Here is a 25294-nt window from a genome sequence, read left to right as displayed (position 1 = left end):
CGAAACTGTGATAATCAATCACGACACATGACAAGATCTGTCTGACTAAAGAAAACAAAACATCCGTGAAAAGTTAAAGGTGCAGGATTTCTCTATTTATTCACAACATAGAGAACAAAGTGCATAAAGTCTATGTATTGCACGTGGATAAGGCATCTCTTAACGTAGCTTCCTCCACCATTATCCCACTGTAAACTCCCTTTTCTTCAGCCAGGTAACTTCCACACAAATTCATTCACTTGCACAGCGCTGGCGTGAGAAGAAATCAAGTAGCGACGCCGGGCACGTGAAACTGGCAGGGACAGTTTACTTTAGAGCACCTTCATTTGTTAATTAAAATATCGATATTTGCCCCGACGTATCGATTATCGCATTGCACAAGGAAGGACGGCGATAAATGACCAAATGGATATTTTGAGCCACCCCTACTTGACATATTAAGTGGATATGTTTCCGTGCACCAACAGTGCAGTCAAGAGTCAAGTTTACAAACGCTCAACAAAAAAATTTGTTTGTTTGGGTGCTGTCCATGGTCCTGATACTTGCACCAATAATTTGATCAGTGGTTCCCAAATGGGGGTCCGGGGTCCATACCACTCTGCCAGGGGGTCCATAAAAAGTTATCCATTTTGACATATAGGATGATTTTTTTTTTTAAATAAATAAATACCCTAACCCACAAGAAACAATTAATGACTTTTCATTTTGAAATCTGAATGTTTTACTTGCTCGGTTATTGACAATAGACAGATCGACTAAATTAATCGCCATTTTGATAAACGGTGATTCAGTTCTTTATAAATTAAAAACACATTATGTGATTTTAGGTCTTTGCTCCTCTATGACAGTAAAGTATGAATATTTTTATTTTGGGGACATAACAAGACATTTGAGGATGTTGTCTTGTTTCAGAGTTGAAACCCACTGATCAAATTAAGTCAGATTACAGTTTATCGTCAAATTATTTAAAGGGAAATACATAAGGGGGGCTCCAGAATATTATTTTTAATATGTAGGGTTCCTTGGCTGGAAATCAATCAGAGCCTCCGAATCAGATGATGAACAACAAACAAGTGTTACGTGTGCAAAAGCTACTTTATGTGCAATTATCCCTTTTACTCTCCTCTTTTAGTCTCAGGACACAGTGCAACCGTTTTTCTTGTAAACAATGTAACACTTTAAATATATGGAGAAATGTAAACTCTGTAATAAGATAAAATATACAGACATTTTAAGAAGAACCTCTGTCTACATCATTTTCAGTCACCATGTCTGTGTGTTCTTGTTTTTGTTACCTATTAAGGACCATTTACCTTTATCAGGACCTGTCGTCCCAATGGAGATCAAAACCTGGTCCTAATACGACAGAACCTCATTTCTGAGGAAGTGGTTGGGGCTCACATTTGAATTGTAGTTAGGTTAGGGTTAGGATCAGGTCTTAGCTGGTTATGGTTAAGGTTAGGGATGGCAATTTGTTTAGACTCTCCAAATTCAATGGAAGTTAATGCAGAGTTCTTAGAAGAATGGCTGCACAAACCTGTTTGTGTGTGTGTGTAACACTGGAGTTTCTCTCTATTATTTTGTAAAGCAAATGAAAAGTTTTATGTAAAATTAGTCCTCTTCTGATTTATATGTGATCCGGGACAGTCTGCAGGGCTTCGTCCTGATTTCTGTTGACGCTGACGTTCTGCAGTGGCACAGCACAGACAAAAAATAGTGACTATGCATGCATTCATAATAATAATAACAATAATAATAATAATGATAATCCTCCTTTATGAAACCCACATTTGCAAAGTACTTCATATAAAATAACAAAACAACAACCCAACAAGACACACACACAAAATAATCAACTCAGTCAATAAAATGTTAGAAAATAGAAAAACAAACAAACGTTACCGACATTAAGTAAAATAAGGAAAGACAAAAGATAAAGGTAAGCTTTAAGAAGAGATTTATTTATAAGAGGATAATTATGTTGCTCATTTGTTTTTTTCTTTTTTGTCACTTTCAATTCAAATGTAATAAAAAGTGTAAAAGCTAAAAGTCACAATGTTGCCTCATCTCTTTGTTGTTGTTAAACCTTGTTAAAATCCTGGCAGCTGAGTTCTGTATCATCTGAGGCTGGTGAATAGATGTTTGTTACAATAGTCAAGGCAAGAGGAATTTAAAGCATTGAAATTTACTTTGAAGGAAAAAAACAAGACTTATTTTGGTATTTTATTTTGAAGACAATAGACACAAGACTGCACATTGTGCACAAGGTTCATGGTGTGAAGTTCAAAGGTTAAACCTTCTTTGCAGCAGGCTTTATGCATTCTAGCGTTGTCCCAGCAGATGGCAGGTTTTGTTTCGATATGTGGAGTTTTGTGGAGTAGTGTGGAATTTTTTTCACATCATTTAATGTCGTCATGCAAAGCAACATTAGTGGCTCTGACAGGTTTGAAGATCAGCTTTTCATCCTCACAGCAATGAAAAGGAAAGAATATATTTTGAACAACATTGTTCGACGACAACAACTATTGTTTGAAAATGTTCCTAGTTATTACTCATGTCCACATTATGTACTGTGGACTTAAAAAATACTTAAAAAAGCACTGAAAGAAGCCTTATAGTGTGTGTTTTTTCTGGTTGTCTTTTAATGGGTGTTTGATTTGATCGTGTCTTTTTATTATGAAGTAAATAAATAAACTGATTTGAGCCGCAATGAGCAAAAAACCTTAATAGGACATTATTATCTGATGTGTTTTTTCACATTTTTTTCCCTTATGAAAAAAAGATAAGTTGTGCATTCAAAAAAAAAACATTGCTGACAAAGCTGCAGGCATATGTAATGCACAAAAGTTTGCAAATGTACGCGTTTTCCATCTGCTGAGTTGATTCACGTTACTTTGAGTGTTTCTTGTTTTATTTCGACATCTGCTTCCTGTCTTTTCTAAAGACCTGTCATCTCATTCCTATCCCTCATTATACAATGAATTATGGGTACAACTTCCAGCAGGTCCTGTGGCTGAAGGAGAACTGGCATTTTCCCTGAAGTTTATCATGTGGGAACATCACCTGTTACACCTCAAAAGGGATGATGATTATACCCCAGCTTTCTTTTACATTTTGCAGTATGAAAGTCAGTTTAACACCAATTCTGATTAGGATACAAGATATAATCGGGTTTTGTGTTAAATTTAACGAATTAAGATTCAAAATAAGATTAGATTTAACTGCTAGACTGCTTTATTGCATAGAAATATCACATTAGGACAACGTTATACAACATTGTAAGTTTCCCAAATAATAATAAATGTAAAGGATTATTTTAGTGTACCTTTCAAACTGTTAGATTTACTGTGCATTGTGGGATGGGAGGACGAGATGGCTTCAGCTACCGTACACCAACATATTTAGCCACTTTCTTAACGCTATCGCTCGCTCTGGGGTGTGTCAGTATTTACACAGCAATAAGGTCAGTTACGTCAAGAGGTGGGACACAATTTTATTTATTTAAAGGTAGACGTTGAGCCATGTGAGAGCCTTAGAGTCCCATATTACCAAGTTTAGGTTTCAGTTACATCAGGTGATATACAAACTGCAGGATGCTTATGCATTGCAGGAATCCTGCAGCCACACAGTTAACTGCCACTGGAAAGAACTAGCTCACTGCTGCTCCGGAAGCTCCACCCATAATCATTTCTGCAGTAGCGCACCCAGATATAAGATGGACAGGGAGAGAAGCTACTTTAACTTCTCATTACAAAGTATCTTCAATGACAAATGGACAAGGTACGCGTGTAAACTTACCACTGGCCTCTCTCTGTGTGTGTTGACTGCTTCAATATTCAGGAAAAATGGCTCAACTTTACACCCTGCAGTGAAGAGAAAGGCACACGCTTAAGGGAATAGTTTACAGGGTTTGGAGCAGTAACACACCATATATGACGAGTCGCAAACCCACCGTAGGCGACTGGCGTAAGTTTGAGCGCCGTGTGAAGGGGGCATCTTAGATAAGGCAGCTCATCTTAAGTGGAAAGAAGAGTTGCGAGTGTTCAGTGAATTAAAACAATTCGCTGCTGTGCCACGGTGTTAGGTAGAAGGAGAGTGTGGTTCTCTGTACCTCCAGGTTTGTCAAGGAAGTAGGCCAACAGACAGCGCATTATCGCCTGGTGGCAGATGACCAGAACATTTTCCTGTCGCTCGAGCTCCATGATAACTGGCTCTAGCCGATGGACCATGTCCTCGTATGACTGGCGAGGAGAAATAATGGAGGATTTATTCAGCGTTATTCATTAATTCTCTGACTATGTTAAAGTGCTGATGCTGCTCAGATCCACAAACATGCCCCCAAATAACCCTCCTTTGTGGTTTGCATGACTTTAGACCTAGAGCTTTTTTCTTGGAAGCTCAGTGTTTGAGTTTTTCTAAGTTAATTTTTATTTCCCCTCTATCATTATGTTTGGCCTTTTCTCCATTATGTGTCCGTGTTGTTATTATTTAACTATTTGAATATAAAACAAACACAGTTTCACGTGTCGCAAACCATGAGGAAATGTCAAACTATGGCGTTAATCTGCAGACCTACTAACTGGTCAACAGATCAGACTTGGTGTGATGTGTGTTTAACTGTGTGAGAGTGAACCGTGCGTTGTCACAGCGCGATGCTCACCTCACCCTTAGGGTAACGATAGCGATATTTGTCCTGGTCTCTCAGAGCAAACTCTGATGGGAAATCCCTCTGAATCTCTTCGTAGGTAAGCTCCTCGCAAACACCCTGAGTGAGAAAAAGTCACTCTGCATCATATCGTTTGGGGCATAAACATTTTTTTGCAAATTTTTAGTTTGTGTCTTTAGATGTCGGCCTATTTCTTGAACTCACAGCGTCTATTTCATTGAGGGCCTTCCACTGTTCATACTGGACTCCCAGAGCCTCTGCAGTCTGAATGGTCCTCTTCATGTGGCTCGTCCACACCTTCAGGTCCTTAATATTCTGACTCTTGATGAAGGTTGCCAAGGCGTTAGCATACTGGAGAGGATGAGATGGATGGATATATGTAATTTTGTATTTCTTGTTTCTAGAATTGTGGTGTGTAACCTTCTGTCCTCTGTCTCACCTTCTGTCCTCTAGGGGAGAGGCCAGAATCTCCACCAATGCGCCCCAAAAGGTTGAGTTCACTCTCTCCATGGCGGGTCAGATAGATTGATCTTGGTGTGACGTGGATGTTCATGAGGTAGTAGACTATCCTGCTCTGAATGTGGTCCTGGACCTGGTTCACCAGGTATCTGCTGCCCACATCAAATATCTTGATGTAGGATAGCTTTCTGTTCAAAGCATTGGGGAAAACAAAAAAATATTTGTCAGAAATTTTAAAGGGAAAAACTGTAATATACTCACAATACTATGTGTCACTACCTGTCCTTGTCATCATCAATAGACGTGTAACTGGCTCTGTAACACTCAATACGCTGGACAAAGTCTTCCATCGCTTCTTCTATTTCCCGATCCACATAATCTGGACTCCCAAACTTTACTTGCTGCAAAAAGGAAGTTTTCAGGTTTAACTGAGTATATCCTACATCTCATCATCTGTAAAGGTTGACATAAACAAAACATCCCTTACGGACAGTGTGGAGCTATGAAGTTGTACGTCACCTTGATATTCTCTGCAATGATCTCTGGGTCCTCACATATTGATTCCACAAAGAACACCTGTGTAAAACATTGATTCAAAGGTTTTGTGGAATGTTTTCATTGTGATCAACTCATTTTCTTTCTCTAACAGTAGATTGATCATTTGGGAAATGCAGTAAACCACACAAGAGCAAGTTGACTGATCAAAACTACTATGTATGAAGATGATACACATAGCTTAGCTTAGTATAAAATTGCTAAACTGCCTATTGGTTAAAATAATATAATTTATTTGTAGATAATAAAATATGCTACTCAGTGAGAGTAAGAGATGCTGGTGGATTTTTATAACTTTAAATTTACTTTAAATTGACTTTAAATGGAGAGTGAAGTTTTAATCTGTTTACAGTCCTTTGCTAGGCTAAACTGAAGCTGGCTACAAGGGGACATGCTAAAACACGTAACGTGAAAAAGCTTAACGTAGCTTAATGTCCGAAAACGGAGATCAATCACCACCAGATTTCACATGAATATCCCTAGTTGCGTTCACTTTCACCTCTCCAAAAATCAAATAGGAAACCCCAATATTATGGATGCTGTCAGCGTTGAGCTTTTTCCTCTCCATAGGCGCTCATTACAGAGAAAAGGCTTAGCTTAATGACAAAGATACACAGATACTTAATGTAGACAGTGTCCATAATGTTGGGGCTTCGGCTTTGATTGAAAGAGGTGAAAGTGGACACGACTAGAGATATCCATGAGAAATTTGGTTATCATTGATCACTGTTTTCAGACATTAAGCTAAGTTTTCATGTCACGTTAAGCGTTTTAGAATGTCCCGCCACAAGCTGCTGAGACATATTGAATGGACAGACATGGCAGTGCCGCAGCGGTATCACTCTAGAAAAATAATATGTCTCAGAATGATTCCTTTGAGCTGTCAATTCTACACCTGTACATGCCTTGTAGCCCTTCTCCTTAGCAAAATTCAAAATGATTGCCCTCCTCTCGCAGGTGGTGTTGGTAGCATCAAATACCTTCAAAGGACAGAACACAGGTGTAATCAGTACTAAATCATATATACATTTAGAAATATCAACATTTAGAGATAAATTACATTTAGTCTATTCAACAATGAGGCGTTAGATGTCTGATACAACATACACTATAGTGTCATGGAACTGCTACATTTTACATGTACAACAATTAGCTCTTATAAACTGTAATTCACATTACAATTACGAACAACTTCCCCCTGCATGATCACATGTAAATTAATAACATAGATTGCATGCCTCTTGTCTAATATGAAGTTGTAATAGAATAGAATAGAATATCACTTTATTATTAATCACTCCAGTTACAGCAGCAGAATAATAGCGCAAAATGCACTTCTATTCTGAACAATAAAGGGATATTCTGGTGATTTACTCATAGAGGGCATGAATGACACGGATAAGGAAACAAACTTTGACTTTAAATGTACAGATTGGGTCAAGCTGTAGAAACACAGTCACTCACAACTTCCCATATTGCAACTCCATGGACAGTTTCATCAGACCCTCCCTGTCTGATATCCCTGTCTACATCTTTGAAACTCCCCAAAGCTGATTTGCAACACAGGCATAGAAGGACAACTTCACCCTCTTACTCACTGCAACTTGTCCTTGTTCCTTTGTGAAGTATGCAGTGACGTCTTTGAGGGCAGCTGCTGCACAGGCCCTGAGAGAGAAGGTGCAGTCATGAAAACTAAAAAAAAACTGAAAATGAAAAAATGCCACATGTTAATCTTAACATTGATTCTTCTTACTTGCGGATGTTCATGGCCTCTTCATTGTCCTGTTTGAAGAACTCAAAGTTCTTATAAATCTTTACAGCCTCCCTTCGGTACTGGCCTACGTTAAACACTGGCAGATTTAAAGGGTATATGACTTTATTGTAAGAAAATTAATTCTACTGTATCTAATATTTAGTTTATTTTGATTTGATGCAATTATTAGAAACTGACTTTTTGTAGGAACTCCAATCCAGTTCAGGTAGCGGGTGAGCTTCTTGGAAATGTATGTCTTCCCTCTGGCTGGCAGTCCCACCATCACAATCATTGTAGGTGAGTTACAGAACTGAGGCACTGAGGCTGAAACAAAGACACACACAAATTAAAAGTAATGACAATAAAGTGTTTTGCCACTTGAAAGAACTAGTTTACTGCTGTTCTAGACGTTCCACTCATAATCATTTCTCCAGTAGTAGAATAGAGAGGACAGGGAGAGAAGCTACTTTAACTAAACTAACAAATAACTGCCAAATTACAGTTATTTTTATTATGCTATTTCATGTGCTTTTCAATTGTTCATGATTATGTTTTTTTGTTTGTACACACTCAAGGCCATAGGAAACCCACAATCTGAGTAGATGTAAGGATCATTCCCTGCTTAAAAATATCTAAACACACTTCTAAACACATTAACATGTGTCAAACATCATGTCATGGTTGTTTCAGGCAGACACAAAGATTACTTTTCCCTTCAGTTGTAAACCCCAAAATACCTGTGTGTGTGTGTGTGTGTGTGTGTGTGTGACTACAGGGACAAGAAGTCAGTGCTGAATAGAGAGCCAACTTTGACCTGGTTTGGTCCAACTTAGTGGTCATGTCATGTCTGACCCCTCTGTACCTGCTGCCCGCCTTCCCACTACAGGACAGAGTTCAGTCCTGAAGCAGCAGGGGGAGAGGAGTTCAAGGGTCAGTAAAAAAAAAGACACCTATGACTGATGCAAACCATCTGGGGACACGGAGTAAAGTAAAAAAAAAAAAAACAGAAGAGAAGGCAAATAAACAGGAAAACATTAGTGGGGAAACAATGACTCCTAAATGAGAACTAAACATGTGACATATTGTCATCCTCTCCTATTTCAGATGTGACAGTTTTACTGCACTTACATCCCCTCCTGCGGTTCAGGTTGCAGCCCATCCAAGGCACCCAGATCTTGAGCAGCGGAGTCTGTGTGAGTTCTTTCTGCTCTGACCCATCAGCGGTGAGAGCCATGAGGCCTCTTAGCAGGCAGAGCACTGGAAAGCTCTGAGATCTGTGAGCATGTGTTTGCTTCACAGAACATTATATGCTGCAGGTCAGCTGACTGCCTGCTGCTAAGGAGAAGCACTTGGTAAGCACGAGGGGGAGGACCTGAGGCCTTGCTCCTTTGTTTTCTACTCTGTCTATTCATGATGTAAATAAAGGCCAGAGAGCAAAGCCCAGGCTGTGGTGTCAGATTGCAGGGGAGCATCCACATCCATCTGTTGTAGTGAAACACCTGGTTTCTCAGTTAGAGAGAGTCATAATGTGACAGAAAAGGCAACATGTCATGAACTCCGATGAGGGCTCAAGCTGCTTGTTTTTCAGTGTAAAACAGAGATTCTGCTTCATTGCCACTAGAGGGCAGTTTAAGATATTAGTTATGTCAAGTAATTAATGTTCAAGGACACCGATTTCTAACTTTCCTTTTTTGTCACCCACAAGGCATTGCTGCATCATACAAATCCAGTGACATCTGATAAACAAGGTATAATAAGATGGAGGTGGTGAAGCAATATTACAAATATTACACTGCTGTAAAACACCAAAGATGAATTATTTTAACAGATAGGGCTGATAAAAATTAAATAAATAGACGTGATATTAAATACTATATCTTTCATGACTTAGCTTTATCAGATTACTCGCTAAATTTGATCATAGACGTTTTGCATTTACCTGATGCTTAACTATAAAACTGAAAATAAGATGCAGTACCTGCAGTACCTGCACAGCCCATGAGGGGGCATGAGCCACACTTGAGGAATATAATAATAACTGGTGTAAGAAAATGTCAATGTTGACAATGTTGTCAATGTTGACATCCAATCCAAAAATAATGCTACAATTCATTAAAAGCTGTTCATAAGCTCCTCACATGAGATGTGAGCGCCCTCTGTGGGTGGAAAGTGAATGGAAATCCCCTGAATAAATGTTATTATTAAACTGGTGGTTGAGAGGATTTTAGTTGATGCACTATTGTATTAAAATGTGTAATAAATATAACATCAAAATACACTGAAAATATAAAAAATACATGCAAAATTTATATTTCAGAATAACAAATAATGCAATTATTATTATTATCTGTAATAACTAAATGTGCTGTTTTGTGCAAGACAGATCTCTTTTTTTCTCTTCAGTGAAGTTGATATGAGAATAGTATCAGACTTGCCAGTGAATTCCTAGAAAAAGACTAATTCCCCAAATGTCAAAGCTTTCCTTGAAGAAAATGTTCTTGGTTTCCTTCCACAAGTAATTATAATTTATTTTGAACTCAAGTTACTTCCAGATACACATCAGCTCTCCAAGAACACAAGCAGCTCATCAAATAGCAATTGTTGTCAACAACATACAAATGAAAATCCGCTGTAACTTTCACAGAAAACGAAATCTTAGTTTTTAGGTTTATTTGTTTACCGTGTTAACTCCCATGACGCAAGGCTGCAGGGATTCAAGTTATCAAATCTCTTTAACCTTAATTTCACTCATTCCATTAATCCCCAATGGGAATATTCTAGTTTCTCTTGGGCAGTGATTAACAGGGTGCTGATAAACAGTAATGAGCAGTTTTTCCTGTTTTTGGAGTAAATTCAAACATTGTGAGATAAGACGACGACTCTGTTTGTGGACATTTGCTCAGGCAGGAGTTATGCACGTCCTCCCAAACAGACTTGTGTGTGCTGAGTTTTTACTGCTCCATTCTTGTCAATACTGTATAAATACACACATGGCCGTGAGTATAATTTGGTGCAATGAGTGCATTGCACCAAATTATTACACAGCAGACAGGTTCTCAGAGGCAACTCTCTTGTTTGTAGCATCAGTCTGCGCTCTCTGTGTTATTTGGATCGTATGTGCCCATGTTGCACACAGGAAGTGATGACGATAGATAGAGCATTGTATTGAGCAACAGCAACATCTGTACTGAAAAAGTGAGCTGGTTGCAAACAGGTTGGAGTATGGCTGAACACTCAAAGAAGGACCCACAAAAAAAGTTTCAGTAGTGAATTCTACTGCTCCAAACACAGTCAGGACTGATAGCATTGCTTGACAAATCACAAATAATGTCAGATAGTTTTTCTTCACAACGACAAAACAGAGGCAGAATAAGACTTGATAATAGACAAGAGAGGCAATGACAACAAGCAAACCAAGTTTTACTCTCTGAACTCTAATTTCCTATATTGCTCTTTGCACTGAGGTTACCTGACTTCTGCACATAGTACGGTGTTATATGACACCAAATGTACTCTCCTCATTTTGAATATACAGTATACAGTCTATGGTCTGCAGGTAGATCTCACCTGCACTGTCACGACTGCAGAGCCTCATATGTTCCAGATGGGGAAGCTCCATTCTGTGCTACACTCCAACGAAGCCACCAGCAGAGCGGATCTAAACCATCGACACAGTCGACTCACGACTACACGAACTAACGTTCTTTTTAAAGGAACTAAGCCCCAATGCCAAAGGAATCTCAACCTTCCCCAACCAATGTGAGGCCTCGCTTGTCAAGACACATGGACATATGATAGCAGCACACTGGGTTTGGCCTTTAATGTTTGCCAGGGCCAGAGTTCACTACATGCACACATCAAGAGGGAGAGTATCTAAGCTCTCAGAGGAAGCAACATAACCAGTACAAAGGTCGCTAAGGAGGAAATTGTTGTTGCACAAAGAGGCACGGCAACATTTACACCTATATACCACAATCACTAGTCCTACAACAAACAAAGTCTGAAATGCAACTTGAGTTCAGAATATGAAGTCATGCATAGGTTTGTTTAGAATATTTAGTCAAGAATGGACGTTTAAGAGTTTAAATGCACTAATGTCACACTGGAATATAAATCTAAGCGTAGAGTAGAGTAAGCAACCATAGTACTTATTGGAATTGAGTGTTCACAGTATCATTCATTCATTCATTCACAAAATCATTCATTAACCTAAAATTAGGTTGTTTTCCTGCAGTGAATTTCATTTTGAGAGGTTCAGGTGCATCAATAATATGGACCATATTTTGAATTCCACCTAATTTATTCATAAATCTCTCACTTTTATTCATGTATGGTATGTTATGGTTTAAAACATTGCCCATTATTTCTACAGCAAGTGGCTATAGTGAAACCTGAACTGTAGTTTATGATTAACTTTTTTTTTTTTTTTTAAAGGACAGTCTCGGAAAATAAAATTCATATTCACTCATACACTTAATCTGAGCAAAACCTTTTAGGGGGTGGCCCCTTAATTAAACAAGTTCATTGTTTATTCTAATTGGTGATGGTTTAAGGCTTACTGCACAGCTGTGGAGTTCTTGGAGACATACAGTACAACCCGCTGAACTTTGCTCCCCAGTAGCACAAAGTTGAAACCTGGCACAGCAGAAGGCGAAAAATAACCTTTTACCTTTCAGTGAAAATAAAATCAGTTAGGCTTCCCCTTAAACTGAATGATTTCATGTCTGAGCAGTCATTTGTATGAATGTTTCATTGAAGAAAAGGTCATATGTGTTGTAAGCTGAGTTAGACATAATGGTCCGTGACAACTCCGGAGGGAACAGCCTGATTTACAATATTAAAAAATAAAATCTGTCTGTTATTCCATTTGATTAATGAACACCTGGGACACTGTGTTGCATTGGTTAGTAGACCAACCGTCCAAAGCAAAGGACAGTGGACAAGAGAGATGAAGAAGAGAGTGCAGGCAGGGCGGAGTGTGTGGAGACTGCGAGTTTCAGGGGTGATGAGGCCTGCGATGACAGGGATAGGGTGAGAATTTAGGCTGACGATCCCCCAAAGAGAGAATCATAAAGAGGAAGAATTTACGTAACTAATGTGTGAATGTGCCCTGTGATGGAAAGGGTATGACCTTGCCTATCGCTCTATGTCAGCTGAGATTGGCACATCTCCCCCCACAAACTTCATGTGGAGGATAAAGCGGTAGAAGATGGATGGATGTGTGTATGTGTGACCCATGTGGTGTGTCTTCTGCACAAGTCTGGAGCTGCTCAGGTTGTGGTAACAGCAGGTTTAATCTGCATTTTACAACAATGGACAATAGCAGATTTGACCATTTCTTATTTTTAATAGTAATGTAGGGGAGGAAATATTTAGAGACACTTGTGTATCTCCTCCATGCTTATTCTGTCTTTCCGGAACTAAGATGAGGTTTTTCCAAAGTAAAGTAATTAATTATTCAATCTGACTCCAATTGATTTAAATAATTAACCAATTAATTACCTTTAGCAACATTTTAAGGAGTGAATTCTGCTGCTAAGGAATCTAAAATCCCCCCCCCTAGAGAACAGACATTTTTTCATGCGCCCCCTGAATTGAAATACTATCACTATTCAACTAGAGGCGGGACAACTCATACAGTGGTTTATACAGATAAATAAATCACTGTATTAGTTGTCCCACCTCTCACGCTCCCCCCAATCTTTTCTTTTCAACTCAGAAGTTGAGGGTATAAATGTTACCTAGAGAGATTAGATCCTTAGCTGCAAAAATAAAATCCCAACAAGGTAATATCAAGAATGAATGGTTAACATGGGCTCACATGTCAATTTGAGTCAATGCGGTTCTGAGGTTTTGAGGAGACACTTTGGAGTGACAGAAGAGGGAACCACTGAATGGCCAAATTCAATCATAAGTGATTGATTCAATTACAAGTGATCAAAGACACCATACACACGACGCGGTTCCTTCCAGTCTGGGTTCTATTGTTTCAGAGATGAGATTCTAGGGTGGGGGATAATTGACCACGTCAGTGACGTCTATGAGTGCCAGGATAAGGGGAGAAGGTGAGGGACCTTTAAATTAACATTGAAGTTAATATTCATTGTTGTAAAGAATAAATGTTAGTCTATTAATACACATTAGACATGTTATGAGTTTCAAAACCATTTTATGTTCCACAAAGTCACACATACTACAAGTTACTAAAATGATCTCCAGATGTGCCTGGCAAACAAACAGATGGCTGTAACAGGAGAAAGTCTGGGCGGAGAGATTTTAGAGGAGTTGCCTGTATGGCTAAATTCTTCTGTCCTTTTTTTCGCAAAACAGGCAGCAGAGTGGGCAGTAGGGACAAGTGAAGTTACACATTCACTATTCTGAGCAGCACTGTTGCATGATAACATAAAACATTGGATTTTCCTAGGTCTGGGTGAGAAGTCAAAGACTCGCTGTAGACTGCAGCTGCACAGATCTGAGGTAAGGACTAGCTTCTTCGTTTTTATTTATTTAGTTTGTTGTTGTTGTTTTTACATTTTGTATCCATTATGTGGTTTTAATGCATCCATTCTTTAGATAGATGTCACAATTTTACAGTTTTAATAGGTAAACAGGATGGCAGGAAAAAAACCCCCACAGTGGCTTCACTATGTGCTGCATGAAACCATATTTCTTGTTTAGTAACATGGAGAACCACAAACTCTCATCACGCTGAACTGCTTTTTCATGACATTTGATGCCAGGCTTAGACCACAACTCAGTGAAAGTGGGCATCAGGGCTATGTTTCTTTTGCCACATCCTATAAACACAGTTTCACAGTTACCCTGTGGTAATGACCCAAATAATGTTTTGAGAGTACATGTTTAGTCACAGGTTAAACTAAACTGTCAGATATGACACTTGACTGCAGATTTTCAGTTTTGGTTATATTCAATTTTGATATTTCACATACTATAGCTACTTTATGACAAGACTTACTACTTCTTCTTTTTTTTTTAACACTTTTGAGCAAAATATTGTATTGAGAAACAAAGTACTACTACCTACAGATGTACAGTATCTGCATAGCACAGAACTTCCAAGACAATAATGGTAATGTGAACCACCTGGAAATTGAACCAGCGACACTCTGGCAAGGAAACAAAACACATAGTCTTCTTCAGGAATCTGAACAACTCCACCCCCCAAAAAAAATAATCCAGAAAACGTGCAGTGCAAGATGTCGTACATTCACTGTCTGTACCAAACCAACAGCACATGTCAAAAAGTCATACTAACACATAAAAAGGGTTAAAATAGGGTGGGTGGGTTGTGTGTGTGTATGTGTGTATGTGTGGCAGGGGGGGGGTTCCTCTGTCAGCGGATCCCTCCCTTTTCAACCTAATTAAAGCAAGTCCAGTTGGTAACCTGAACCTGAAGATTACAATGACCTGGATGACTGAGAACCTTCACAGACGTACACTACAAAGAAAAGTGAATCATCAATCTTCTAAATAAAAGAAAGAGAGTGAAAGTGTGATGAGTGGAATCCTGTAAAGTCTTCCTGAAATTAGCAGCCTTATTAAGTGGGGAGTTTTGCACACTAAAGCCTTGCAATAGGGAGAGCACTTGACATTTATTGTCCAACTCTATTCTAGTTTTTTTCCCCTTAAGGGGGTTTCATAGGAGGACATTAGTCATGGCAACATGTACTTTATGAGTATAAGTATACATTTGTCATACAGCTCCACCAAATATGACTCACACAGCGTCTCATATTGATAAGCTGCCATTCCAGTTTAATTTTGTGTGCACACATTCCACAATCACATTGACTGTGAAATGTACATAAAACAACCAGCGGCATTGGTGTGACATGCAGCTTATTTGTCAGATTATTAAAACATTCATCTAAATTAATGAGCTGCTCAATCGATGGAGAATATGAAAATCATTGTGTAAATATGTGGGATAATGTGCGGCGTGTACAGATCTGTTTTGTAAGTTCTGTGTTTGTGTTACAGGAATGGGGTCATATCCAGCTCTGGCAGTCATTCTGCTCTTTTCAGCAACTCTGTTCTCCAGGTGTAATGGTGGAAAAGTGCTGGTCTACCCCGTTGATGGGAGCCACTGGCTTAACATGAAAATCCTGGTGGAGGAGCTTCATTCTCGGGGCCATGAAATCACAGTCCTACGCTCAAACACGAGCTGGTACGTTTCTGAATTCTCACCCCACTACAGCTCCATTACCGTCCCCCAGGAGCAGGCCCAAAACGTAGAGAGTCAGTCCTTCATGACCAATTTCTTGAAGAGGTCATTAGAGATCAATCAAAATAAAGGCTCACTATGGGCATTTCTGGACTTCTACAGCCATCTTTTCGCAATGATGTATGAGAACCAGAAAGTTGTGGCAAAACTGGTCATCGATATTTTTGAGAATAAGACGCTGATAGAAGAGCTGAAGAAAACCAGATATGATGTTTTCCTGACTGACCCAGTATTTCCAGGTGGTGTGCTGGTGGCACACTACCTTCAACTCCCCTTGGTTTTTAATGTACGTTGGATTTTAAATGGAGATGCTCACTTTGCCTTCGCTCCTTCTCCTCTGTCCTACATCCCTCAACTGTTCTCCAGTTACTCTGACAAGATGGACATCTTTCAAAGAATCAATAATATAGTCTATCATAGCGCACTGGTTTACATGTACTACTATGTCGCAAGTCCACCTTACCAGGCCGTGTGTGATAAATATTTTGGAAAAGATGTCGACGTCATGTCTCTCATGCAAGGAGCAGATCTATGGCTGATGCGAGTAGACTTTATATTTGAGTTCCCTCGGCCCACCATGCCCAATGTCATCTACATTGGAGGGTTCCAGGGTAAGCCCGCTAAATCTCTTCCAAAAGATTTAGAGGAATTTGTGCAGAGCTCTGGAGAACACGGCGTGGTCATCATGACTCTGGGGACCCTGCTGAATGACATTGGCCCTGAGATATCAGCGATCATCGCCTCAGCGTTTGCCAACCTCCCCCAGAAATTTGTGTGGAGACACAACGGCAAACGTCCGGACACCCTGGGAAACAATACCATGTTGGTGGAATGGCTGCCTCAAAATGATCTACTCGGTCACCCCAAAACCAAGGCTTTTATGACACACGGGGGTACTAATGGCATTTATGAGGCCATCTACCATGGTGTTCCAGTTCTGGGAATGCCTCTTATCTTTGACCAGTATGATAACATGGTGCGTTTAAGGGCCCGGGGAGTGGCAGAGATTGTTGAAGTGGCAACTTTGGATGTTGACACTCTGACAAGTGCTCTCAAGAATTTTCTGGACCCAAAGAAACCCTACAAACAAAATATGATGAAACTCTCAGAGCTCCACCAGGACAAACCAATGAAACCGTTAGAGAGTGCCATGTTCTGGGTGGAGTTTGTCATGAGGCACAAAGGAGCAGCACATCTGCGCACGGAGTCATACAAGATGCCCTGGTATGCCTACCACGGTCTAGATGTGATGGCAGTTTTTGTAGCATTTGGTCTGTTAATTGTTACACTGGTCTGGGCTTTCTGTAAATGTTTAATTGGATGTTTTGTATCGACTAAAAAATCAAAAAACAAATCCAAGAGTGAATAGATGAAAATTAACAGACTGTAGTGAGATAAATAGAAACAACTGTTGAACGTTAGGAAGGAGATTTATATTATACACAAGTTCTAAATGAGAATAAGATTTAAGTTCCAGTGGGTAAGACTTAAACAGAAATGAATTCAATTTGGCAGAAAGGGAATATTAAATAATTATCGCGATGATGTGAGTAGTGAGTATCACCTGAATATATGAATTGTTGTTTTCATGTTTTTAATGGACAAACTAAACACCTTTTGAGTTTTAATGATGACTTAAGGCTAAAGGTTCTCTTACATGCTCGGCAGGGGAAAGATATTTATCTGCAACATGCAACTTCATCAATAGATGTTGCTAAATCCTACTTAGTTTAATATATTTGTATTCTAAGTGTGAAAAACGGTCAAAACGTTTTTTTAAAAGACAATAAAGAGAATCAACAGCCATCATGAACGTGAATACTGAATTTATTTTACAAAGTGTTGTTTTCCCCTTTTAATACATTGTTCTTGCCTGGTGAAGTTTAAAGAAAGCTGAGTGAAGAATAATTACAACTTAGGTATGTATTAGTGAAAAAAATAAAATTAAGAAGTCTAATGGTGCAAGAAAAACAGCTTTGTTATTAGAGAACTTGGATTGTACCAAGTCAGCTGTAAAAATCTATCATAGTTTACAGGTTTCCTCTGTAATTCAAGTGAGACAAACACTATTCTGGTTACAGTGTGTGCACACACAATTGTCCTGCAAAGGCATTTTGAGGGAAAAATCTATATCACACAATCTGGCTCCAAAGGTCAATTTGTCTGAAGTAGTTATGCAACCAAAATTGGGGTTTTGATCAGATACAAAAAATCTGAAGGGTGAGAAGAGTCACCCGTCACCCAGATGATATGATAACGATGATAACCAGACCAAAGAAGAGTACAGTGATTTAAAAGAAAGGTAGGTGTTTGTTGGAGATTTGGATTTAAGCATAACAGGCTTTACTTGTATGCATCCGTTACATTGGCATGAGAACAAAACATCTGCTTTGGTGCCACTTAAATGAAAATAGGACGCATCTACGGTAGATTCTTTTTTCTTCTAAATTGATGCAGTTCCTCTTCTGTTCTTTGTAAAAGAAACTGGGTCAGAGCTCTGCTTTGATGTTTTATGTTAAACCACAAAAAAAGTCTAGAAACTACTAAAAACATTGTTTGTAAATGAGCCATAGTAGTATTGCACTGAACATGAGTGGATAAGTGTTAAATAACATTTAAACACTTTAAACAACATGTCATTCTTGTCTTTCCCACAACCTGTTCTAGCTTGAAGAGTGACAATTTAAGAGCTGTGGACTCTCTCATTTTCTTTCTTCTTATTTGAGAGGTTTGACAACATGTGGCAACAGGTTCATGACCAACACTTGAACTGAAAACATTTCACTCATTTTGAGCAGCTGACCAACCTATTCACTAAATTTTAAACTTCGGGTGCATTTTGTGCCACGGGCGAAAAGTGGAACATGTGAGAGACTCGCTGCAGCAGCCGTCTGAACTGAGCAGGAATGTCCTCACTGTCATGCAGGTAAACCAGAGGGTTGAGAGCACTGTTCAAACACACAAGGCCTCGACTTATCTGATGAGCAATGTAGACTCCATTGGACCATCCATGGCAGATCCTCTGTTTTTCCAGAACTCTTGATGTGAGGGTGAGATTCTTCAATATGTGATAGGGGATGTAGCAAACTGAGAAAAGGATAATCAAGATGAACAAAAACCTTAAGATTCTTTGTTTGAGTATCTTGTCAGTGGTATTTCTGCGGAAGACCACAACAATCACATGTCCATAACAGCCCAGTGTGATGAGGAATGGGATACAAAATCCAGTCAGTGTCCATCCAAGGCTGTATTTCAGATAATCCTCAACATACCTTGTAGAAGTGGTGTGATAGCATTTGTTTTTGCCCTCTTTGGTTTTGGAGTAGAACATGTCTGGAAGACTTTGGGCACCCACCAACAGCCAAACCAGGACTGAGACAGCGACTGAATGCTTGACGGTTATTCTTCCCAATACTTTCAAAGGATGAACAATAGCCAGGTACCTGTACACACTGATACAAGTAAGGAACCCGATGGTGCCATATAAATTCAGGTTGAAGCAGAATCTTGTTATCTTGCAGAATGTAGCTCCAAAGATCCATTCACTCCTTCGAAAGTAATAATTCACCAAAAATGGAAGCGTGGGCAGATACAGAATATTTGCAAGTCCAAGGTTAAAAACAAACAGATTGATGTTTCCCAGTTTCTTCCATTTCCGCGGCAAGGATTTCATTCCCCATCCATTTGCAATGAGGCCAATGATAAATACTAAGAGATACACAGAAGGCAGGAATGTGTATTCAATATCTATGGTTATTTTAGCGCAGGTTTTATTCATTCTGTCCTCACTATCTCTGTCACTATCTATTGTTTTCTACTTGAATGCTCTGTACAAGAGAGGTGAAACTAAACGAGTTCCTGTTTAAGACCCTGCTGTGTGAAGTCTGAGGGTGTGAAGTCACAGATGAGTGTTTCCGTCCACATATGAATTGTTTTGTGACTTTTTGTGCACATGCGGATATTACAGATCTACAGTATAACTCATGCCCAGTTTGTGTCAGTTTCTCGTCTTTGTGACTCCAGTCTTTTAAACCCCATGTTTTCACGTGTTGTTTCATTTACTCACATTATGAAATTAGCATGTACATTATGAAATTAGCATGCAAAGTACTCACATATGATTCATTTTTGGGTGCTACAGGTGCTTTATCATGTAGGAAGTTACGAGTCTCCCTCTGGTTGTGATGAGTTCCTATAACAGGGGAGAAAACAATGACCAAGCCTTTGTGATCGCAACAAACTGAAAATAACAAGTTTAGTAAAGTCATTCTCCAAAGAAGCTAATGATATTTAACAGATTTACTGTTTCACAAAAGTAGTAAAAAAAAAAAAACAATGATGGTATTTATTACCTCTGCCAAGGAGGTTATATTTTAAGCTAAGTTAGTGTTCTGTCCGTCTCAAAAAATGAACGATTTTCTGGGGATTTATTTCATGGCCTAATTAAGAAGTGGTTTAATTTGGGGGTATTGTGTATTCACACTTCTGAAAACTGAGTAGCCTTGACAGATGTTTGCAGTCTCCGAGTGATTTCTCCAGTTAAAAATATTCTATGCATTACTACATATGTAAAATGCCGTTGTACAAACTGTGTAGGACAAGTGAGAAGCTAAAGAATTGAACAGTTGTTTTGGAATGAGTCTAAATTTCATCTCAAGTCTAAATTAGCAAACTGCAAGAGTCTGCTTGCAAAACCGGGGCGTTAGGAACAATGAGTTAAGCTCATTGCTCATCACATCAAAAGAAATATCCAAAAAAAGGTCATTTATGCACGACATTAGCTGCTTACATGGATTGGACATTATAGATCACAGTATTACTCTAAATTCTAACACATTTCAGGATGAAGCTTCACCATCGAGAATAAAAAACTATTTTAATAATAGTCACATGTAGTAAGCTGTAAATGGGTCGTGCCCATATTGAAAATCTTACTGTGTGTTTGTATCATATAATGAGTGACACCAAGAGTTTCCTTTGCAGATATGAATCTTACATAAACCGATTATATTCGGGGGGAGGGGGGGGGAAAGGTTTATTTACAACTACAAACCATTGAAAACTAAAACTTGAAGTGAAACTTATACAATCTGCATACTGTAAGTGAAAGCTCAGTGAACTTCCTAGATTAACAACACAACCACAAGTGTGGTCTTGTTACACCTTGTAAGGCTTTACAGGCACACATCAAGAACTGATTAAGGCATTTTTATGAGCATGTTATTGGCAATGTGAGGGATATAAACTATGATCTTCTACAGTCAGATATGTTATAGCAGCAGATGTTGTAAAGTTTCATCAGACATGACATTTACGTCCTGACAGTTTGCGCAGAAGTGACTGACAGCGGCCTGAAAGCTCGACGAGCTCGCTGCAGCAGCTGTATGAGCTGTGCGCTAATATCTTTACTTCCATGCAGGTAAATCAGAGGGTTGAGAGCACTGTTCAGACACACAAGGCCCCGACTTATCTGATGAGCAATGTAGACTCCATTAGACCATTCATAGCAGATCCTCTGTTTTAGCAGAACTCTTGACCACAGATTTAGGTTCTTGAATAAATGATAGGGAATGTAACAAATTGAGAACAGAAGGATCAAAATAAACAACAACTTCAAGCATTTTTCTTTCAGTACATTGTCAGTGGTATTTCTAGAGCAGAGTATGACAATTACATGTCCATAACAGCCCAGTGTGATCAGGAATGGGATACAAAAGCCAGTCAATGTCCATCCAAGGCTGTATTTCAGATAGTCTTCGACAAAGTCATCATTGGTGGTCTCATAGCAATTCCAAGCATTGTTTCGAGACTTTGGGTAGAACATGTCTGGAAGACTTTGAACACCCACCAACAGCCAAACCAGGACTGAAACAGTGACTGAATGCTTGACAGTTATTCTTCCGAACACTTTCATTGGATGAACAATAGCCAAGTACCGGTACACACTAATGCAAGTAAGGAATCCAATGGTGCCATATAAATTCAGGTTGAAGCAGAATCTTGTCATCTTGCAGAATGTAGCTCCAAAGATCCATTCACTCCTTCGAAAGTAGTAAATCATCAAAAATGGAAGTGTGAGCAGATACAACACATCTGCGAGTCCAAGGTTGAGAACAAACACATTGACGTTCCCCAGTTTCCTCCAGTTGTGTAGCAATGACTTCAGTCCCCATCCATTAGCAACCAGGCCAACAATGAATACTAAGATTAAAACAGGAGGCAGGAATTTGCTCGTAAATTCAAAGCTGACACGAGGACAACTTGTTCTATTCATTGTCTTCTTGACAATATTCAGATAAAAAAGACTCCAGAAACAGCTTTCGTACGTTAGGCGGTGTCACACAGGCAGCTGGTGCAGTGATGTGACTTGAGCAGAGACGAATAAGTAACTGAGCGTAGGGGTAGACATGTGAAGGTGCAATAGGTTGTAAAAAACAGGCAGTGAAGTGTAGTGTAGTGGAACTCATCTGTATCCTGTAACAGAAATGATATGAACTTCCTGCTTCATTACTACACTTTGCATAGCGTTTGCAAACTTGAGAGCTTGCAGCAGCAGTTGTACAGTATGAGGCAGGTGCCAATGTGTTTATTTCCATGCAAGCACTCAAGAACCCCAACTTATCTGATAAACACTGTAGACTCCATTAGACCATTCATGGCAGATCCTATGTTTGGTCAGAACTCTTGATCACAGATTTAGGTTCTTTAACATAAAAACAAGTGTATATATTACAAATAAGGACAGTTATACAATTTGTTCGGCCCGAGTTTACATGCTTCAGTAGCTTTCAAGAGGAAGTATAATTAATCTAAATATATACTGTATGTGCAGCACCATGTGCATTTTGCACCAAAATGTGTAAACCTCTCAACTGTTAAGATACTTTGCCATGAATTCTGGTAAAGAAAATCATATACCTCTCACAATGATGCAAGAACGTTTAAACTTTTTTCCCCAAAATTTTTCATATTGGATTCATTAATTGACTGCAAAATATGCAGAAGTGCAGCATAATTTTTGACAGTTCTAATAATAATAATAGAAAATAATGTCCCACAACCTACACTTACTATCATGAATTTCACAAAGGTGATCAAAATGATTAAAACTAAAATGCTGAAGCCTCAACAGAAACTATTTCTTCAAAAGAAACATCTTCAGTCCAACAGATAACAGTAAAAAAAAAAAAAAAGTAGTTGCTTAATTTTCTCACAAAAATACATGGGGCTGTGTATTAAAATTAAAAGGAATAGTTGAAAAAATAATAATAATAATAATAATAATAAGAAAACATTTGAGAAGCCACAGTATTTACAAGATGACTACATATATTCGGCTAAACCCAAAGTACAACTGCAGGACGTATGCAAAATATTAGATTGTACAGACGAGTCATCTGTACAGAATTATTTAGAGCTAAATAGACAATAGAATTAAATAAATAAATGTCATCACACACAAAACTACACCAGTTCAAAGCTGCATCAGTCCCATCAGAAAACATGATGTCAACACAAAAGGTCTGTGCCATTCTGTGGAATTTATGTTAAACAAATCATTGTTTAAAAAAAAAAAAAAAGATTAGAATTAATGCGCTCTTTAAGATTATATTTCCTGTTAGCAAAGTAAATGTCTCTAGAAACTATCCAACAACACCATTTCCAGACACCTACTCAGTCTCAAATGGAGATGTAGTGTAGCTAGACTAGATCAGTACAAACCTTCAAAAAGAATCCTATCAGATTGGTGTATTTTATACATGAAGCCATGACCCTACAAACTAAGGCTGGATTCACATTAAGAAAGAAAGAAGACTAACAGTTCACACAATGAGCAAACACGAGGCAACAGTGGCGAGAAGAAATCTCTGTGGCCCTCATGTCATGTCAAGTGATGCCGTTGACCTCACAGCTCAGATCCTCCTGACCTGAAGGAAACACAGCACTCTGGATTGAAGTGGGAAAGTTGATCAAGAAGAGAAAGGATTTCATTTGGTGATGAGAGAGTGGAGAGATATGGATGGCTGCCAAGGGACACAGCAACAAATATGAGAGATGGAGAGGTGAGAACACAGGAACTGCTGTACCTGCCAATCATTTTATATTTATATAGGAAACCAGGCCCCTCAAATGAGAAACTGAGGAGTCTGTTTGTCAGCCTATGACTGTTGTCTCTGCAATCTATCATGCTCAAAGGCCAGTCATTAGAGGAAAAGTGTCAACAGCAGCCCTGGAAATAGAAGCCGAAACATCTCATTACTATAGTTTCAAATGTGGAAAAATAACATTTTATTGTATTCTCAGGAACTGCACATGGGACTATCCATCTCTGTAACTGTTTCCAGTTACATGCATCTGATGGAGCTAAAACACAGGCAGATTTCAGTCTCACAAAACTAGACGAATCCCTTGCTGCTTCCAACATAAACACGAACAAAAAACAGTCCATCTGTTGTTTTTATGTATTGCCCAACAAGGGAATCCTACCACCACACACACAATAACATTATTTTAGAAAATGAACAATATGAAAATATAAATTAACAGTTTTGAAATGTTTTCAAGCTAAACATTATCCCTCTACCGTGTTATTATGAAATGAAACTGTTTCGGTTTGACAGAAATCACCTTGGCTGTATTTTACAGAGTGGTTTATAAGCCAATATAGAACGAGATCCCGTTGTTACAATAACTTTTCTCTTCTGAGTCGACAAGATGATGTTATTTTCTGATGGAAAAAATAAAACTATATATAACATATGGATATAATATGATCAAACATACTGAGTCATTTACAGAAAATGTCTTCAATGACATTTCAATGCTCAACTGTTATGGTAAAGTCCAGCCAAATCAGTGAAAATATGCTTATTCCTTCTCTTGTTTACAGTCTCATACACAGAAACACATGAATTCATATGTGGTCAGGCCTGACCTGTGTAGCCACACACAATTCAATCCGGCCCTAGTGAGATGTTCACTGCTCATTACTGTGCCTACTGGCATTTAGAAAGTCTGGATTCTGATGTCACGGGTTCACAAACGTGTAAACATCCACTGGACCCGCACACACACACACACACACACACTAACACACAATGCCTCCACTCACCTCACCAGAGATGCTCCACGCAGAGAATTGTGAACTGCTGCTTGAACGGGTGACCATGGTGGGGAAATTCCTTAGGCGTTCACATCCACCTCTCCACCTTTAACTGTGGAACGAGTTTTCCATCCTGGACCACAGAGGTTCCACTTCTCTACCTGGCCATGACGTAGTCTCTGGAAAGTGAGGTAACTTCCGGTCCGATTCGCAGGTTGCTCAGTCTTGCTACACTATTATTTCCCATACGCAACGCAGTTTTTACAATTTAAATCTGCGATGGAACATAATTATTTTGACAGAGACGGTTTTCAACTCCTGTCCGCTAAATTTTCCCACGAACTTGCGCGCGATACACATGCTAGAAGTCTTGTTGAGCAGCGAGTTGCCTCTTCTTCATGGACGCTTCTGGCACAATCTATACACATGTCACTCACTAGCTCCCCCTTTCTGCCAGATTACAAAAAACAACACATAGGCTCATAATCATATATCTAAGGCTATTTCCGCAAC

General features: G+C 39.0%; 4 protein-coding genes across 14 annotated transcripts; 1 reads left to right on the top strand and 3 right to left on the bottom strand.

Annotated features, from left to right (window-relative positions):
* Positions 1 to 73: 73 nt before the first annotated feature.
* Positions 74 to 25153, bottom strand: pfkfb1 (6-phosphofructo-2-kinase/fructose-2,6-biphosphatase 1). Of its 11 annotated transcripts, none has more exons than XM_058642223.1 (14): positions 11001 to 11270; positions 7632 to 7757; positions 7434 to 7530; positions 7279 to 7345; positions 6586 to 6660; positions 5645 to 5701; positions 5405 to 5526; positions 5106 to 5313; positions 4871 to 5017; positions 4661 to 4765; positions 4112 to 4241; positions 3953 to 4015; positions 3799 to 3863; positions 74 to 1687 (listed from the first exon to the last, which is right to left on the bottom strand). In XM_058642223.1, exons 1-14 carry the CDS (start codon positions 11050 to 11052, stop codon positions 1628 to 1630), a joined length of 1374 nt encoding a protein of 457 aa, XP_058498206.1. In that variant the 5' UTR covers positions 11053 to 11270; the 3' UTR covers positions 74 to 1627. The 11 variants fall into 11 exon arrangements, 10 of the variants coding, with proteins under 10 accessions (XP_058498206.1, XP_058498200.1, XP_058498202.1 ...); XM_058642217.1 differs by lacking the exon at positions 11001 to 11270 and adding an exon at positions 8562 to 8758 and having other exon boundaries at positions 7267 to 7345; XM_058642219.1 differs by lacking the exon at positions 11001 to 11270 and adding an exon at positions 8562 to 8754.
* LOC131468212 (UDP-glucuronosyltransferase 2B17-like) lies at positions 13749 to 17484 on the top strand. The gene is made up of 2 exons (XM_058642215.1): positions 13749 to 13910; positions 15435 to 17484. Exon 2 carries the CDS (start codon positions 15437 to 15439, stop codon positions 17045 to 17047), a length of 1611 nt encoding a protein of 536 aa, XP_058498198.1. The 5' UTR covers positions 13749 to 13910; positions 15435 to 15436; the 3' UTR covers positions 17048 to 17484.
* LOC131468216 (P2Y purinoceptor 1-like) lies at positions 17575 to 19779 on the bottom strand. The gene has a single exon (XM_058642228.1). The coding sequence runs from the start codon at positions 19454 to 19456 to the stop codon at positions 18500 to 18502; it is 957 nt and encodes a 318-aa protein (XP_058498211.1). The 5' UTR covers positions 19457 to 19779; the 3' UTR covers positions 17575 to 18499.
* LOC131468215 (P2Y purinoceptor 1-like) lies at positions 20631 to 22657 on the bottom strand. Its single transcript, XM_058642227.1, has one exon. It carries the CDS (start codon positions 21950 to 21952, stop codon positions 20990 to 20992), a length of 963 nt encoding a protein of 320 aa, XP_058498210.1. The 5' UTR covers positions 21953 to 22657; the 3' UTR covers positions 20631 to 20989.
* Positions 25154 to 25294: the final 141 nt, after the last annotated feature.

Source organism: Solea solea, chromosome 11 (genome assembly GCF_958295425.1).
Source record: "Solea solea chromosome 11, fSolSol10.1, whole genome shotgun sequence".
Classification (NCBI taxonomy): domain Eukaryota; kingdom Metazoa; phylum Chordata; class Actinopteri; order Pleuronectiformes; family Soleidae; genus Solea; species Solea solea.
Note: the sequence above shows the minus strand (reverse complement) of the source record. Positions and strands in the feature narration are given on the sequence as shown.